Consider the following 15,652-nt stretch of genomic DNA (forward strand, 5'->3'; position numbering starts at 1 on the left):
GTGAGTACATGTGGTGCTTGTTTTTCCATTCTTGGGATACCTTGCTTAGTAGAATGTGTTCCAGCGCTTTCCAGGAGTATATAAGAGGAAGACACCATCTCTTAATCCACACCATAACCGTCCAAGGAAGAGACAGTCTCTCTGCTTTACACGTGAACAAAACTAAGGTTCCGAGAGGTTGGGTAACTTGCCCAAACCACGCAGCAAACATTTATTCACTCATTTGACAGAAAATTTCTGAGTCCCTACTTGTACGCAACACGGCTAAGCACTTTAGAAGGATGACCTCATCGAAGCGTCTGGTAGCTGCCGGGACGCTTCCCAGAGCAGTCAGCCTCTTCCCAGCTCTGCCTGCCCGCAGGTTTCCCCGCCGCCGAGGCCCCGCTGCCACTCTAGAGACAAGCAGTCTAGGACGATTCAAGCTGGGTGAGGCTGATGTTCGGGTTTATCTAGGGATCAGAAGGCTGTTTACAAGTGACGGTCCAGTGCTTGGGACGGAGCCTGGTGCTCTGTGCCCACTTGGCACCCGGCTGCACCATCCTCGGTCCAGCCAGAGGAGGGCCAGGGTAGCCGGCCTGGACCCCAAACCATGCCGCAAGAAGCCCTTGCCTGGCCTCCCTCCCTCCCTACTCTCCCTGCACCTTCCCAGGGAAGCCGTTACCTGGAAGTGGCAGAGGAAGGTACGTCCTTTGCTGTCTCTGTGAGGGCTCGGGACAGGCTGCTGCGGTTGTGCCACCCGAGCCGGGAGGACCCTCACTGTCCCTACTGTACAGATGAGGAGACGCAGCTCAAGTAGCCTTGCTGAGGTTCCAGAAGCTACTTGCTTAGCCCCGTTCTTTGCCCAGTGGGGGCAGAGCCAGAATTTAAACAACAAGGAGCCTGCCGTCGGGGCTGGCACCACGTCCATCTCCTGCTGCTTCCCCTGCATGCTCTGCAGGGTGTCCAAAAGCATCTCTGGGTCTCTGATGGCTGCCGCTCGCTTATTTCCCTTCACTGCTCTGTTCTTCCTCTCTCTTCCTCACAGGGCTCCAAACTCCTTAACAGCCTACAACGCCTTTTTTGTCCCACCCCTTCCAACTTCACCTTTCTCCTTTCTTGCTACTCTGCTGTGCTCTCCCCTCTCATCACTCCCACTTAGCCCCCAACCCTACATTCATTCCCTGCGTTCTCTGCTCCAACTAGATAGAATGTTCCATTCCTCAAAACTGCCATGCCCCTTTTCCCCTCTGGGCCCTCGCACAGGCTCTTCCACCAGCCAGGACTGCTGTTCCTTCCTTCCCTGTCTGGCTCATTGCTACACAGGCCTTGGGCCTCAGCTTAAATGAGGCTGCCCCTGAGCCTTCTTCAGTCCCACCCAGTGCCCACATTTGGTTGCTCATCTTTACTTACAATGACTCTTATTGAACACCTACTAAGTGCCAGGCCAAATCAGACTCCACAATAAAGAAACCAGCCAAGCCTGTTCCCATGCAGCTGCAGCTTTGGGGGCTCCTACTCCATGCTCTGTGCTTCCTTCGCACCCCTCCACTCCATGCTTGTTGCTTCTCTGGTAATTTGTCTTCTCAAAGGGACCAAATATTTACAAATCCTATATCTGGTAGGTATTTAGTATCCTGAATATGTAAAGAACACCTACAACTCAACAACAAAAAGACAAACAAATTATATTGGTCAGTGTTCTCCAGAAAAGCAGAATCAATAGGGTGTGTGTGTGTGTGTGTGTGTGTGTGTGTGTGTGTGAAGAGTAAGGAAATGGCTCATGCAATTACAGAGACTGACAAGTCCCAACAACTGCAGCGCGAGTTGGCAAGCTGGAGCTCTGGAAGGGCTCCGTGTAGAACTGTGGTGTAGTTGCAGTCCAAGTCCAGAGGCGGGAAAAAAGCCAATGTCCCAGTTCAAAGACAGTCAGGTGGAAGAAATTCCCTCACACTTGGACGAGGGTCAGCCTTTTGTTCTATTCAGGCCTTCAACTAACTGGATGAGGTCTACCCATATTAGCCATGGCTTTTTTCAGTCTACTGATTTAAATGTTAATCTTATCCAAAAACACCCTCACAGAAAGACCCAGAATAATGTTTGACCAAACATCTGGGCACCTCCTGGCCCAGTTCAGTTGATACATAAAATAAATCATCAGGCAGTTCAATTAAAAAGTGGGCGAAGGGCTGGGCAAGGTGGTTCATGTCTGTAATTCTAGCATTCTGGGAGGCCAAGGTGGGAGGACCACTTGAGGTCAGGAGTTCAAGACCAGCCTGAGCAAGAGCAAGACCCCGTCTCTACTAAAAATGGAAAAAATTATCTGGGTGTGGTGGCGCATGCCTGTAGTCCCAGTTACTCAGGAGGCTGAGGCAGGAGGATCACTACAGCCCAGGAGTTTGAGGTTGCTGTGAGCTAGGCTGACGCCACTGCACTCTAGGTGGAGCGACAGAGCGAGACTCTGTCTCAAAAACAAAAAAAGTGAGCAAAGGACTTGAACAGACATCTTTCCAAAGAAAACATATAAATGGTCAACAAGTATATGAAAAGATGCTCAACATCATTTGTCATTAAGGAGATGCAAATCAAAACCACAATGGGATGCCAGTTCACACCCACTAGAATAGCTATAATCAGAAAAAGGAAAATAAGAAGTACGGGGGGGATGTGGAGAATTTGGTACCCTCGCGTCATGCTAGTGAGAGCATAAAATGGTACAGTTGATGTGAAAAACAGCTTGGTAGCTCCTCAAAAACTTAAACAGAATTTCTATATGCCCCAGAAATTTCATTCCCAGGTATAGGCGGGCTGTCTGGAAAGTATCCAGCCATGTAAACCTTTCTCACTATATGAACAACTGCCGGATACTTCCAGACAGCCCACGTATGTCCAAGAGAAATGAAAACACATCCACACAGAAACTTGCATACAAATGTTTACAGCAGCCATGGCTCATAGTAGCCGAAAGGTGACAGCAACCCAAATGTCCATTAATGGATGAATGAATAATGAAAATGTGGCATAGCTATATAATGGAATATTATTTAGCCATAAAAAGAATTAAGTATTGATACATGCTGTAACTTGGACAAACCTCAAAAACGTTACAAAAAATGAAATAAGTCGATCACAAAAGGTGACATATTATATGATTATTTTTATGTGAAATATCCAGAACAGGCAAATCCGTAGAGACAGAAAGTAGATCAGTGGTTTCCGGGGGAAAGGGAAGAGGAGAATGAAATGATTCCTAATCGGTACAGGGGTACAGGGAACGTGGGGGTGATGGAAAGTTTTGAAACTAGAGAGAGATCGTGGTTACGCAAGACGGAATGCACTGCATGCCACTGAATCGTGCGCTTTGAAATGGTTAATCGTATGTTATGTGAATGTCGCCGCAATCATCATCACTGCCACCTGTCTTCCCCATTCGGTTGACAGGTTTCCTGAGAGCTGGAATCATTCACCACCATAACCTAAGCACCGAATACAGTCCCTGCCACAAAGGAGGCGCTTAATACATCTTTGTCAATAAATGCACAAAACAAAGAAAAACATTCATAAGCAAAAAGGAAAGCAAAGCACCTACATATGGAGAATATTGACTTTAGTGTGAAGAGGAACTGGGTTTATTTTGTGTGATTCTGCAGGCACAAAATCAGGACCAACTGGGGCGATGCACAGGGCGACAGCTCTTGACTAAACCTGCAGAAGCCTTGCCTACCCTTGGAGCTGTCGAGCAGTAAGACAGGCTTTCCCGCGAGGTGGTGAGCACCCCGTCATGAGAGGCGTGCAAAGGCAGATGAGGGACCTTGTTGAAAGAACTCATGCATCCGTGGGAGAGTTCCGCTCGTGTTCCTGTCAACTCCCAGATGCTGTGATCACAGGCCATTAAAAATCCATTTAGCCTCCTGCTGGCATCTCGCTACCCTGTTGAATCAGCCATTCATCGGATATTTATTGAGCACAGGTGTCACGCGGATGGATCCAAAGAGGGTGCTGCTTCCTAAAGAGGCAGAGAAGTTTCCAAGCTGTTCTATTTTCTCCCTCCCACCTGACCCAGCGTTCAGAACTCCAGCTGAGGGAAGGCTGTGACGTGCTGGTGTCACTGGTTCAGAGATGAGCTTGCAGTTAACGTCCCTCTTGCCGGTTGCCCTGTCTAGACAGCTGTCCCTGCAGTGCGCTCACCACCTCTGGCTCCAGTGCTGACTCCTGCTGGTGGCATCACCACCAGCTGCTGCTCCTGGTGTCGCCCTCTGGGCACACCTTCCTGCCCACGCCCTGGCCCCAGCCTCCCACAGCGCCGGGCAGCTGTGTGCAGAAACAAGGCTGCTGCAATGCAAGAAGGGACAAGGTTGAGAAAAGTTATGGGGCATCCTCAAGTAAACTATCACGTGTCCTTTAAAATGGTCACTGTGGATATTCCGTAATAACATTGGGAAATACCGATGACGTGAAGTTTAACTTCTTATAGGTGACACACTATATATTATAGCGTGTTACTGCCTACTAATCACTATCATTACCATCATCACAAATTCTCACCTCTTTCTACAAGAACCCCAGCTGGGGGCAGGGCAGCCAGGTAGCCTGTGAAAAATACTCCCCGACAGTTTTGGTCTATGAGATGGCAGCTGACGTCTCTAGGTGGGGCTTGCAGGGAAGCTTCTGGAGAAGCCATGGCCCTCCTTCTTCGCCATGTCTAGCACGCAGCCTGGGGCGCAGATACAGAACGGCCTTCCTAGAACCACGGGGACTAAAGACAAAGCTAATGACGGCGCCACCAAAAAGCCAGGAGGAGCCTGGGTTCCCGATGGCTCCTCGAAGCCCTTGTCCCGGCCTGGAAGCTGCTGAGCTTGAGAGTGACTGTGGTAGGAGGAGCACAGGCCCCTATTCGGGTAAGCCATTGTGGTCAGCACCAGAAGCAGACATAAGGCTCAGAACCATCAACTGTAGTTGACGCCATAGAGCCCTCCCCTTAAAAGCTCTGCATTTTCCGCTTACGGGGGAGGAAAACTGGATTTGGAGACAATAGTCTGCCTTTCTCCCTCCTTTGCTGGCAAAGTAATAAACTTCTCTTTCCTTCTCCTCAACCACTTGTCCCCACTCTTCTGATGAGGCCTCCTGGACAAGTGCAGAGCTTTCGGTAACAATTCCAACTCACGGATGCCACATTTGGGAGCTGATAACTTGCTCCAAGAATATTTGGAGGAGAGGACAAGGGACATGACCTCTGAATGCAGCTGATCATGGTAATAATGACAGCCCTTACCTTTGTTCAGTTTGCAAGGCATATCTCAGGCAACAGGTGGTGTCAGTTTTGACCCTCACGGTAACTCTGAGAGAGTGGGGGAGCTGGGGGTATTGTCATTCCAGAGCCCAGCCACGTCAAATGGCCTATTGTCTATCACGTCATGGCAGGAGTGTGATCACCAGGGAGGCCCTGGAAGGAAGGAGGGGCCAGGACGGAGCCCTAGGGAAGGCGTTTCAGGAGCAGGGAGCAGAAAAGCCTCCAGCATGGGAGAAAGACCGGCAGTGGGGAGGGGGCAGGAGGAGGGGTGTCTCCAAGCAAGGCAGAGAGAATGCGTAGGGAGGCGAGGCCGCGCCAACTTTGCAGAGACGCCCAGTGCAGAGGTGTGGCCAAGAGTGGGGCTCAAGGAGCCTGCCTGCCTGGGTTCGTGGCTAGCACATTGCTAAACCTCCTTGTGCCTCAGTTTCCCTTTCTGTAAAATGGGGATAACAATAGTCCCCACTTCATGGGGTTTCCATGAGGCGTCAGTGCTTATCACAGGCCTGGCATGTAGTAAGTGCACAGCGTCCTCTGATCCTGAAGCCTGGGTTTGGACTGGACCACTCAGCCAGGAGTGGCCGTCGGCACAGGTTCAGGGGAAGACGGTTTGCAGCAGATTATGGAATAGCGGGAGGTGAGGGAGTGAAGAGGGCTGGGAAAGTCCTTGGAGGGGCCACGCTCTGAAGAAGGGTGTGGGGAGTGCAGGACCGAGGGCGGCCTCCCTGGGAGAGCCGGGAAGGGCTTGAGCTCGTGTGGGCAGCAGAGGCGGCAAGTGGGCAGTGCACGTGGAAGGCCCAGAGGGGATAAATGTCGGAGCACGGCCCAGAGGCAGTAGCAGGGTGCCCCGTACCCGAGGGGATGGATGGGTGTGGGCAGGGTGGCCACCTGCCCCTCTGAGAGTCCAGGGGTAGACCAGGACATGGGCTATGGGGCTGGGGGAAGGAGAAGAGAGAGCTGGGTCTTGAACCTGCCTAGAATTGAATCAGGCAGGGACAGAAAGGAAGGGCGCTCCTTATAGCAGATGCCCCTCCCCCTCATAGAGATAACCACCTTTGGGTTAAGACAATGTTGTTTTCTAGAAGGCTTCAACAGATTTGATTTCTAGCTCTGCTACTGTGTGACTTCTGGCAAGTTACTTAACCTCTCTGTGCCTCAATTTTCTCACTTGTAAAATTTGAGATCATGATGCTACATACCTGTCCAGATGGTTGTGAGAGTGAAATGACACAATCTACAGAGAGAGCCTGGCCCGAGTCAATTTCTGTGGCTGTTATTAATTGGTGACACAAGGGGCCTAGTTTGAAAACTACTGGGTTAAGACAACGATTCCTCCAGAGATCTATACTAAAGTGCAGTCATTCTGACCCACATTCATAGAATTCCTGCTCTCCACCAGGCACTAGGATATGCTGGCTGCAAGGGCGACGTGGTTCCTGCCCTCAGGGGTGCGCACGGGCAGGGGGAAGAGACATGCTCCCGTCGCTGCCCTCATACACCTTGCACTGACGCTTGCTCTGGCCAGTCATGTAATCCTCATCCCAGAACCCCCGATGAAGGCCCTATGATTGCTCCCATGCCACACGGGAGGAGCCGGGCAGAGAGGGGTGGCAAGCTGCCCAAGGGCACACAGCTCGGAAGCGGCCAAGCTGGGGTTGAACCCCGGGGGTCTGGCTCTCGATCCTGAGATCATGTGCACTGCCGACGACTGCAAAAGGCGGTGCTGGCTGTCACAGAGTGTCCAGGCAAGCGAGGAGCAGAGAGACGCACAGCAGGAGTTAACTAGGTTAGGAGGGGACAGCAGGGCAAAGGCCCTGGGGCGGGACAGGCAGGTGGAGGCTGAGGATCGGGAGAGCCAAGTGCCCCAAGGTGAGGGAGGCTGGAGAGGAGGCACTGCCCACCCACTGGGACGCCCACCAGGCCTGACAGCCCCACAGGGGAGGCAGACTTCACCCCGAGAACAGCAGGAAGCCTCTGGGGGGACTTCCAGTGGAAATGTGACAAGATTTAGAAAGCTCACTCTCTACGATGGGACAGAACTCAGCCACTAAAAAAGACTGAAGGGCACGCTGGGTCCTGACAGCGGCCCTGAGTACATCAGACAGAAAAGCCAAGTGCAGGCGGGGTGGTGCTGGCTTCTGCGTGCAGGGGAAGGGGAGAGAAAGAACCAGAAAGAATGTGTATGCACGTCTGTGCTGGAACGTAGCACAGTCTCTCTGAAAGGGCGTCCAGGCAAGGTGAGGGTGCAGCCCCTGGGGCGGGGCCGGGGCAGGAGGGGACGGTCTCTGTAGATTCTTGTCTGTCTTTTCAACATTAAACCTTGGGAAGAGATTATCGATTCGAGATTAAAATTTTTAAAAGGTGTTGCTGGCCACCGAGTGGAAAAGGGAACCCGAAGGTCAACAGTGACTCCCAGGGCACCAGGAGAGAATGACACCCTTGGCGGTCAAGTTCCTATGGGTGGGGGGGACCCGCTAAGATGGGGCCAGAGTGCTGCCTGCCTGGGGAGGGCTGGTCTGGGATGGCTTCTGTGTCACTCAGCGCTGGAGAAGGGGAAAGAAGGGTAGAGAAATAGGGACCTGCTAATGTTGCCTGTAGCGGAATTCGGCCTAGGGGCAGACTGTGCCATCCAGAAACATCTGTCCCCTCCTTGAGGTGTGGAGTGTGGAAAGGGACCAGCAGGGAGCATCAGAAGGTGCGGGTGACACCTGCAGCAGGACTCCGAGCCCAGAGCTCTGCGTCTCAAAAGGGAGAGACGTCCCAGGTGAGTTACCAGCCTCCCATTCTCCATTGGCCAGCAAATACGTGGAACGTTCTGGAAAAGCAGCTCTTGGCTTCCACAGATGAAGCATCTCGGCCTGTTAGAGGAGGCCTCCAGGTGGCTCTGGACGGATGATTTGCTCAACTTGAAATAAAAGCAGCCGCAGAGTAAATCGAAAGGCCGGGCGGCCCCGGCGCCCTCCTGCAGCAGGCGTTTGCCCGGCGGCTGCTGCCCCCTGCCGACGGAACCGGCACACCGCGGCCTCCGCGCCCTGCCCGGGCCACGGCTCAGGGCCCCGCTTTGCATTCCGGGCGCGCAGAAGGTGAGTCAGTCCGTTTCCTCTGCCCTTTGCCGAGATGGGCCCGCCAAGCCCTGCATCAGCGGAGACATAAACAAGCAGGCCCACGTGGACAGTGGGAGAAAGAACAGCAAAGGTCATTCCCGCGGGAAGGCGGTGTGCCAGATGCGACAGTGCATCGCAGGAAATTGTAAGACAGAACTCCATCGCCGCATTATGACCCCCCTGGGGGAGTCGTCGTCACCCCAGTGGCTGATAATCAGAGTCTTACCACCTGTCAGGCGTTAGCCAGACCCCTTACCTGTGGCCACTCATCTGAGCCTCACAGCGTCCACAGGAGCAGGTAAGAGGAGACTGAGACACCAAGGGGAGGTGGCAAAGCAGGGGCTCAAACCCAGGCAGCCTGCGTCGCAAGTCCTTGCGGATTTCAATGTTAGAGTCAGTATCCTTTACTCACCGAGTTCAGACATCGAAATCAGTGGTTCTCATCCATGGAAGATTTTGCCCCCCAGGGGTGGTGATGTCTGCACACAGTTTGGTTGTTCCACCAGGGAGATGACTCTGGCATCTAGTGGGCAGAGGATGAGGATGCTGCCAAACATCCTACAGTGCTCAGGGCAGCCCCACAACAAAGAATTATCCACCCCAAAATATGAATGGTGCCAAGGTGGAAAAACCCTGATCTAAGTACATAAAATTCTACACACCTCCTAGCCCTCTCTTTTTGGCATTGCCCTCTGACATGAGAGCGTTCGAGCACATCTGCTTTAATGTATGAAAGACGTTCTTCTTGAGGATTCATGCAGAATCTCTCTCAAGAGGCCTTTTCCCTACGCATTTCCGCTAAAACCTTTTATTTACCCAAAGGGATTGTTTTGCATCCCACAATCCCACTACTACACCCTATAAGTGATGGGGCTGTGATGGGGCCCAGGCAGAGGGAGAGACCCCTGGCTGTCACAGTGTGATGGCAAAAGGACTTGGGCCCTGCAGTGGGCACGATCAGCCCCAGCGCCGTGAGTGGAATATTGCGGCTGTCCCTGGCAAGGAGCCACAGCTCATATGCATGCAGCTCATCAGCGACGTCAGGAAGCATTCGAACCCAGGATGATTGAACAGTTCCTGGGAACAACTTGTCAGCCGCTGCCCCTCCCCTCCCCTCTTATGCAAAGCCCCTGTCATCAGCCTAAACAGCCCAGTCCCTGGCTTGGGAAGCAGCACCGTTAACCCCTCCTCTTCCACAAAGCACGTGGGTCTGGCTAGTGGTGCAGGCGGAGGGTGGGAGAGGACCCAGGATCAGGCTGCTCCCCTCTGAATGGTCATCGCACCCATCCTAGTTCTTGTGTAGGTATGATAATAAGCATATTACCTGCACAAGAACTGGTGTTCAAGAATTGGTCCTTATTCAATGAATGAATGAGTGACCAGAAGGGTAAACCCTACAAGATTCATTGATTAACTCCACAATATTTACTGAGCGTCACCATGCTGGGCACTGTCCTAGATGCTGGGTTAGCAAAAGAGGCCAAGTCCCTGTTCTTATGACGTTTACCTTCCGGTGTAGGGAGACAGGTACTATGCAAATAAACAAATAAATACGGAACACACTCAGCCCTCCATATCTGCAGATTCCACATCATGGATTCCGCATCTCGGATTCAACCAACCACAGATTGAAAATATTTGGGGGGAAAAATTTAAAAATAACAATACAACAATAAAAGATAATACAAATTTTAAAATACAGTATAACATTTACATAGTATTTATATTGTACTAGGTATTATAAGTATTCTAGAGATGATTTAAAGTATGCAGGAGGATGTGTATAAGTTATATGCAAATACTATACCATTTTATATAGGGACTTGAGCATCCATGGATTTTGGTATCCATGGGGTCCTGGAACCAATCCCCCGTGGGTACAGAGGGACAGACTGTATCATCTCGGGTAGTGGTGAATGCTATGAAGAAAGTAAAGCAAGTCAGGGAGATTGAGACTGACAGATTGGGAACGATTCCTAAACTGGGTGCTTGGGAAGGTTCCCTAGGGACATGACATTTGAGCAGAGATCTGAAGATCATGAGGGAAAGAGCTACGTCTCCATGCTGGGGACAGTATGTGTGAAGGCCCTGAGGTAGGAATGTTCTGGAGGAGTTTGAGAAACAGTAAAATGACCAGATATAATAGATCAAGGTAGGTCCCAGCATTACCTAAGAGCAGTTGTTCTCAACATGAGCATACGTCTGAATCACCAGGAGGGCTCATGAAAACACAGACTGTGGGCCTCATGCCCTGAGTTCAGTGGGTATGGGGTGGGGCCTGGGAATTTGCATTTCTAAAAAAATCCCCCGGGTGATGTTGATGTGCTGGTCCTGGGGTTCCAGTGTAGGGCATTTGTTCTTCCTGTGCCTCGTCCTCTCCTACTCATGCTTACCACACACAGTCACAGATCACCGTTGCCTGGTCATCCGTGTCTCCACTGGGCTGGGTGGTTCTGTCCACCTCTACATCCTAGTGCTTAGTAAGCAGTCAATAAATATTTGTTGAATGAATTCCTCAAATAAGGGTCCTATGCCGGACCTTGCCTCACTCTCTTTTGCCATCCGGATGTGTATTTGATGTGATGCACCCCCACAAATCCACACCTCTGCAGGTGCCGTCCCATCTACCCAGCGTGGCCTTTGCTCTATGTCCATCTCGCAAATTCCTACAAGACTCTCCTTCCAGAATATTCTTCCCCACTCCCTTTCCACCCATCCATCCAGGGTTAGGAATGTTCCTTGAGGTGCAGGGAATCCTGTATCCACACGTGTCACAATGATTTGCCTACACTTTTGTCTCCCTGTCTTGACCAGAGGTCACAGATGCGCAGCCCCCAGGCTGAACCATCAACAGCTGTAGCTGCAGTGTTTTAATTTGAAGTTCATTGCCAAAACTTACAGGTCAAAAGATTTCACACAAAAACCCAGATTCCTGGCTCCTCTAGAAAAGTCAGGGATCGGCAACATTGGGCCTGCGTTCCCACATGGCCATGACATGCCAGCAGTGAGGACTGGGACTCTGTCGTCCTCACTTCTGTGGCTCCAAACCCCGGCACAGTGCCTGGCCCATGGTAGGCACTCAAGAAAAGCTTATTTATGAAACTGGAGAGACCATACCAGGTATTGGAAAAAAGATCAGTTCCACGAGTAAGAGACCCAGGGCTGGTTCTGGATCAAGCTGGCTCGTGTGACCTTGGCCTTTCTCTGGACTTCAGTTTCCTTTCCTTAAAATAATGATAGTTTCCACTTCCCAGAGTTGTGGCATCAAATAAGAGAGAGGATGTGAAGTGCTTAGCACATACCTGGTAAATAAAGCGCAGTCCGTGTGTTACTACTTCAAGAAACTTGATAAACATTTGCTCTCTAGGATGACAGGAAGAGTGGGAGGGAGTTCAAATCCCAGCTCTGCCACTCACTAGCTTTGCAACCTTGAGTGCTTGAGTTAATCTCATTTGGGCCTCAGTTTCCCCTAATGGAGACGATACAAGCCTCACAAGGGTTACTGTGGATATAAAATATGGACATGAATATTAAATTAATTCATTGCTAAAAGCACTTAGCGATGCACAAGGCTGGTGGCCACCCTAAGACACAGAGCAGCAGCGACAGGGCAGAATGTTCCCGTGTCTGAAGGGCACAAAAATCCTTAGCGCAGGCATCTTTGCTGAGGGGATGCTCTTCCCTTTAAGCATCACCCATCAAAGATCCCATCTTTAGAGGGATGAGGTGACTTACCCAGGCAGGCAAGATGGCAGGGATTTAAGTTTCTGACCACCTGACCACGAAGCAGGACAGACCCACCCCTGCCCCGAGTCAGCTGGTATTTACAGAGCTTCCCTTGGTGATGGGCAGTGTAGTATGTGAGGTATTCTCTATTTTGCAGGACAGCAAATGCACTAAGAGGAAAGTATAACTTCAAATTCCTGAGTCCAACCGCTCAGCTTCATAAAAGTTTACTTGTTTTCCTTTTTGTTCATAGACATCACTTTAAACACTTTCATGTTTTGGACTATAAAGCTCATGCCGTCCTTGAGCTTGTAAAATGAGATTTTCCCTACGGGATGGGGGGCAAGGACCGGATTTCTCGTTGCACCTCATAACTGCGCTCCCCGGAACCCGGGAAATGGGGAAGCGGCAGGAACCTGCCTGGGATGTCAAATCGCCCGAGACGGCGTCCACAACGGCAGCCTGGGCCACTGCGCAGGCGCCAGACTGCCGAGAGCCCGCCCAGCCCCCTCGTGGGCGAACCCACTTCCAGAAGGGCAGAAGGTGTGGCGAATCGGGAGGATGGGTCAAGCCAGGCTCTGGCCAATCAGAAAGCTTCTTTTCTTATCTCTCTGGTTGCTTGATGTTAGAGCTTCTTCATCCCGGGCGGAGGGGGGCGGTCTGAAGTGGAAGTGATTGACGGAATTTGCAACCATTCGTCAAGTTGGATGAACTTGAAGAGCAGATCTTCCTACAAATTGTATTGCACAGAGAGCTCTTAGCCTCGCCCCCTCCCCCCATTGGGTCTCCGAGAGCCTTCGACGGTGGGAGCTTTTAGTGGGAACCAATCGAGGGCCAGTGAGGTGGAGGAGGCGGGGCCGGTGGGCTACCGTTGCCTGGGGAATACGTCTGGCGCTGTGCTTGGGATGCTGGGGGCGCCGGGTTGTTTCCTCCAGACCCGGGTTGGGCTGAGGGGCTGGATCGGGAGCGTGAGCCGCGTCCCTTCGCGTGCACCTTGCGGGGCTGCCGTTTGGGGCCTTGTGCCGGGCGGTCTGTGAGCCTTCCTGCTCCTCCCACCTTCAGCGCCCGATACTCTCCCTCGGCCCAGCCCAGGAGGGCCAGGTCCCGTTCGTCCCCATCCCCACCGCGGCCACGGACCTTGAGATCAGCCCTCCCCACTTTCCGGGCCTAGGCCAGCCCTGGGCCCCGAAGCCCACCCGCCAACGCCTGTAGCAGCCGGCTTGCCCTGTGGTCCGTGGTAGTGTTGGTTACCATGGTGAAGCTGGCGGCCAAGTGCATCCTGGCAGGTGAGTCTGAAAACTTGCGCTTGGATACGGTGGTCTCCGGAGTGCAGAGCCTTCATAATTTATCAAGAGCTTTTGTTCGCGTAAATTGTCTACCCTCTTTCCCTTTCTCTATCCCAAAGGCGAGTTGCTGCAATTACTGATAGAGTAAATTACATTCGGCGTGGAAAAATTCTCTTCCAGAGCACATTTGTAGCTCCAGCTGATTTCCCCTGCTTCCTGTCATACTCTGAGACCACCTTCACCAGTTGAGCTGACTCATTAAAAAATCACTCGTTAAAAATCTGGAGGAGCAGACTCGTTAAAAAATCAACTTAAGCAAACCCTAACTGCTTCAGCTAAATAAACATCAATGACTTCAGTAGTCTTTACTATGGGATTTTTTTTTCGGACCCCGTCCCCGCCGATAACAGGGACAGGAGAGAGGAATGTATAGTGACCAGAGTTTGCAAAAGGCACCTGTGTGTTGTCTTTAAGACTTAAGTTACCGTGCTAGCTCAATCTCAGGAGGATATAAACGTTGAGTCTACCAAAGGCCGGAATCCTTGTTTTGTTGACTGATAAATTCCATGCACCCAGAACAATGCTTGAAACATAGCAGGTACTCAATAAATATTTGCAGAATGAATGAATATATGGCATACACATTTGTAGTGTTCCCCTTATATCAGTCTGCACATTTAGGAAAACAATAGCTTGGATTAGAGACATATGACTACCCAACATGTATGTATTTCACTGAGCCCTTACTACATGCCAGGCACATGTATTAATATTTAATCATTTCACTGTAGCACACTGTGAGAAGAACTATATTATTCTCATCTTACCGAGGCAATGAGAGGTGTTAGCCAAGGTCAACCCCTAGTGAAGGTCATACACAGGATTTTAACCCCCAGAGCTGCCCAACTCCAAAACCCTTAACTTGTGTTATTGTTGAAACCTGTAACCTTCCAAGGCTTCCCTGACCAGCTCAGAAAAGAAGCAGTGAGAAATTATGTAGAGTAAAAGAGATTCTTTCTTTTTTATTCCTCTCTTCCAGACTGAAAATAAATCATAATATTTTAATGACTTCTAATTTGAAAATAAAAGGGTCACACAGAAAAATGACTGACAATATAGTACCTAAATCATACTGGAGCAAAAGAAATTAATGGTTCTCAAGAGAGTCTCTAGTTTCCAGAGCACCAGGGGAGGCAGTATTGTGTAACAAAAATAATTCTGCCTGTTCCTCTTACTGGCTCTGTCACTTGGACAAAGCGCTTTTTTGAGCTTCAGTTTCCTCACAGATGAAGTGGGAACATTTTTATTTTCTAAAGTTAGATTCTTTACAAATGGGCTTCTCTCTCTGACTGTTCTTTCTCTTAATTCTTTTTTGATTCAACTTCCATAGTGGAGCTAACTTACTAAGCATTTTCTATGTGTCATTGTGCCAGACCCGTTAATGCAGGTCGCCTCACTGAATCATCCTCACAACAACCCTATGCGGTCAGTGTTATTGTCATCCTCATCTACAGATGAGGCAGCTAGGCCCAGAGAGGTGAAGACACTTGCCCTGGGTCACACAGCTGGACACAGCAGAGCTATGTGATCCAGACCCTGGGTCCTGAGCCAGCAGATCAGATTTCCAGGGCTTTGTTCTTAGCCCAGGCTATCCTGTCCTCAAGCCGTGTTCCTTTTTGCCCTTCTCTGTCCACACTCCCTGGGCACTTATTTCACCTGATTTCAGCCACTGCCTGAGTAAGGGGTCCTGAACTCCAGCCTGCCCCTCAGTCTGCAGCCTCCTTTCAAGGCTGCAAGGGCATTTCCTTCTGAAACTTTCCAGGGACCAAAAGACCTCAGCCCAGTCAATCAGTGAATCAGCTGCCTTTACCAAATTCTTTCTCCACGCCAGCCCCACCATGCATACCCCTACTGGTTAAACTGAATTACTCTGACTGGCTTTTCTCTTATAACTAGTCATAACCCAATATTCAGCACAAGTGTTTATTCATTTAATAGATCTTTATTGAGCACCTACTATGTGTGAATCACCATGCAAGGTGCAGTAGGAATACGGAGATGAGTCAGCCCGGCCCCTACACTGAAGGAAGAACTAAAACATGCACAGGAAGTTACAGGGCAGCACACACGCATCGAATGCCCTTCGTGTGCCAGATACAGGAGAAATGCCTCAAGGTACAGACAGCTGCTACTTGTTCTGACCGAGATGAAGAGAGAAAACAACACTTGATGTTTATCAATATTTTATTTACTTAAAAACACTTAAGTAGGCC

At 50.6% G+C, this 15,652-nt stretch overlaps 1 protein-coding gene across 1 annotated transcript in view; it reads left to right on the top strand.

The window, feature by feature from the left end:
• Positions 1-12,980: 12,980 nt before the first annotated feature.
• IFT27 (intraflagellar transport 27) overlaps positions 12,981-15,652 on the top strand; it is a 25,206-nt gene continuing 22,534 nt past the window's right edge. Inside the window, exon 1 of the mRNA XM_012637990.1 lies at positions 12,981-13,379. Coding sequence (XP_012493444.1) covers positions 13,346-13,379 — 34 coding nt within the window. The 5' untranslated portion in view covers positions 12,981-13,345. The remainder of the gene's footprint in view (positions 13,380-15,652) is intronic.

This window comes from Propithecus coquereli, unplaced genomic scaffold (assembly GCF_000956105.1).
Source record: "Propithecus coquereli isolate 6110/MARCELLA unplaced genomic scaffold, Pcoq_1.0 Scaffold126, whole genome shotgun sequence".
NCBI classification, from domain to species: Eukaryota; Metazoa; Chordata; class Mammalia; order Primates; family Indriidae; genus Propithecus; species Propithecus coquereli.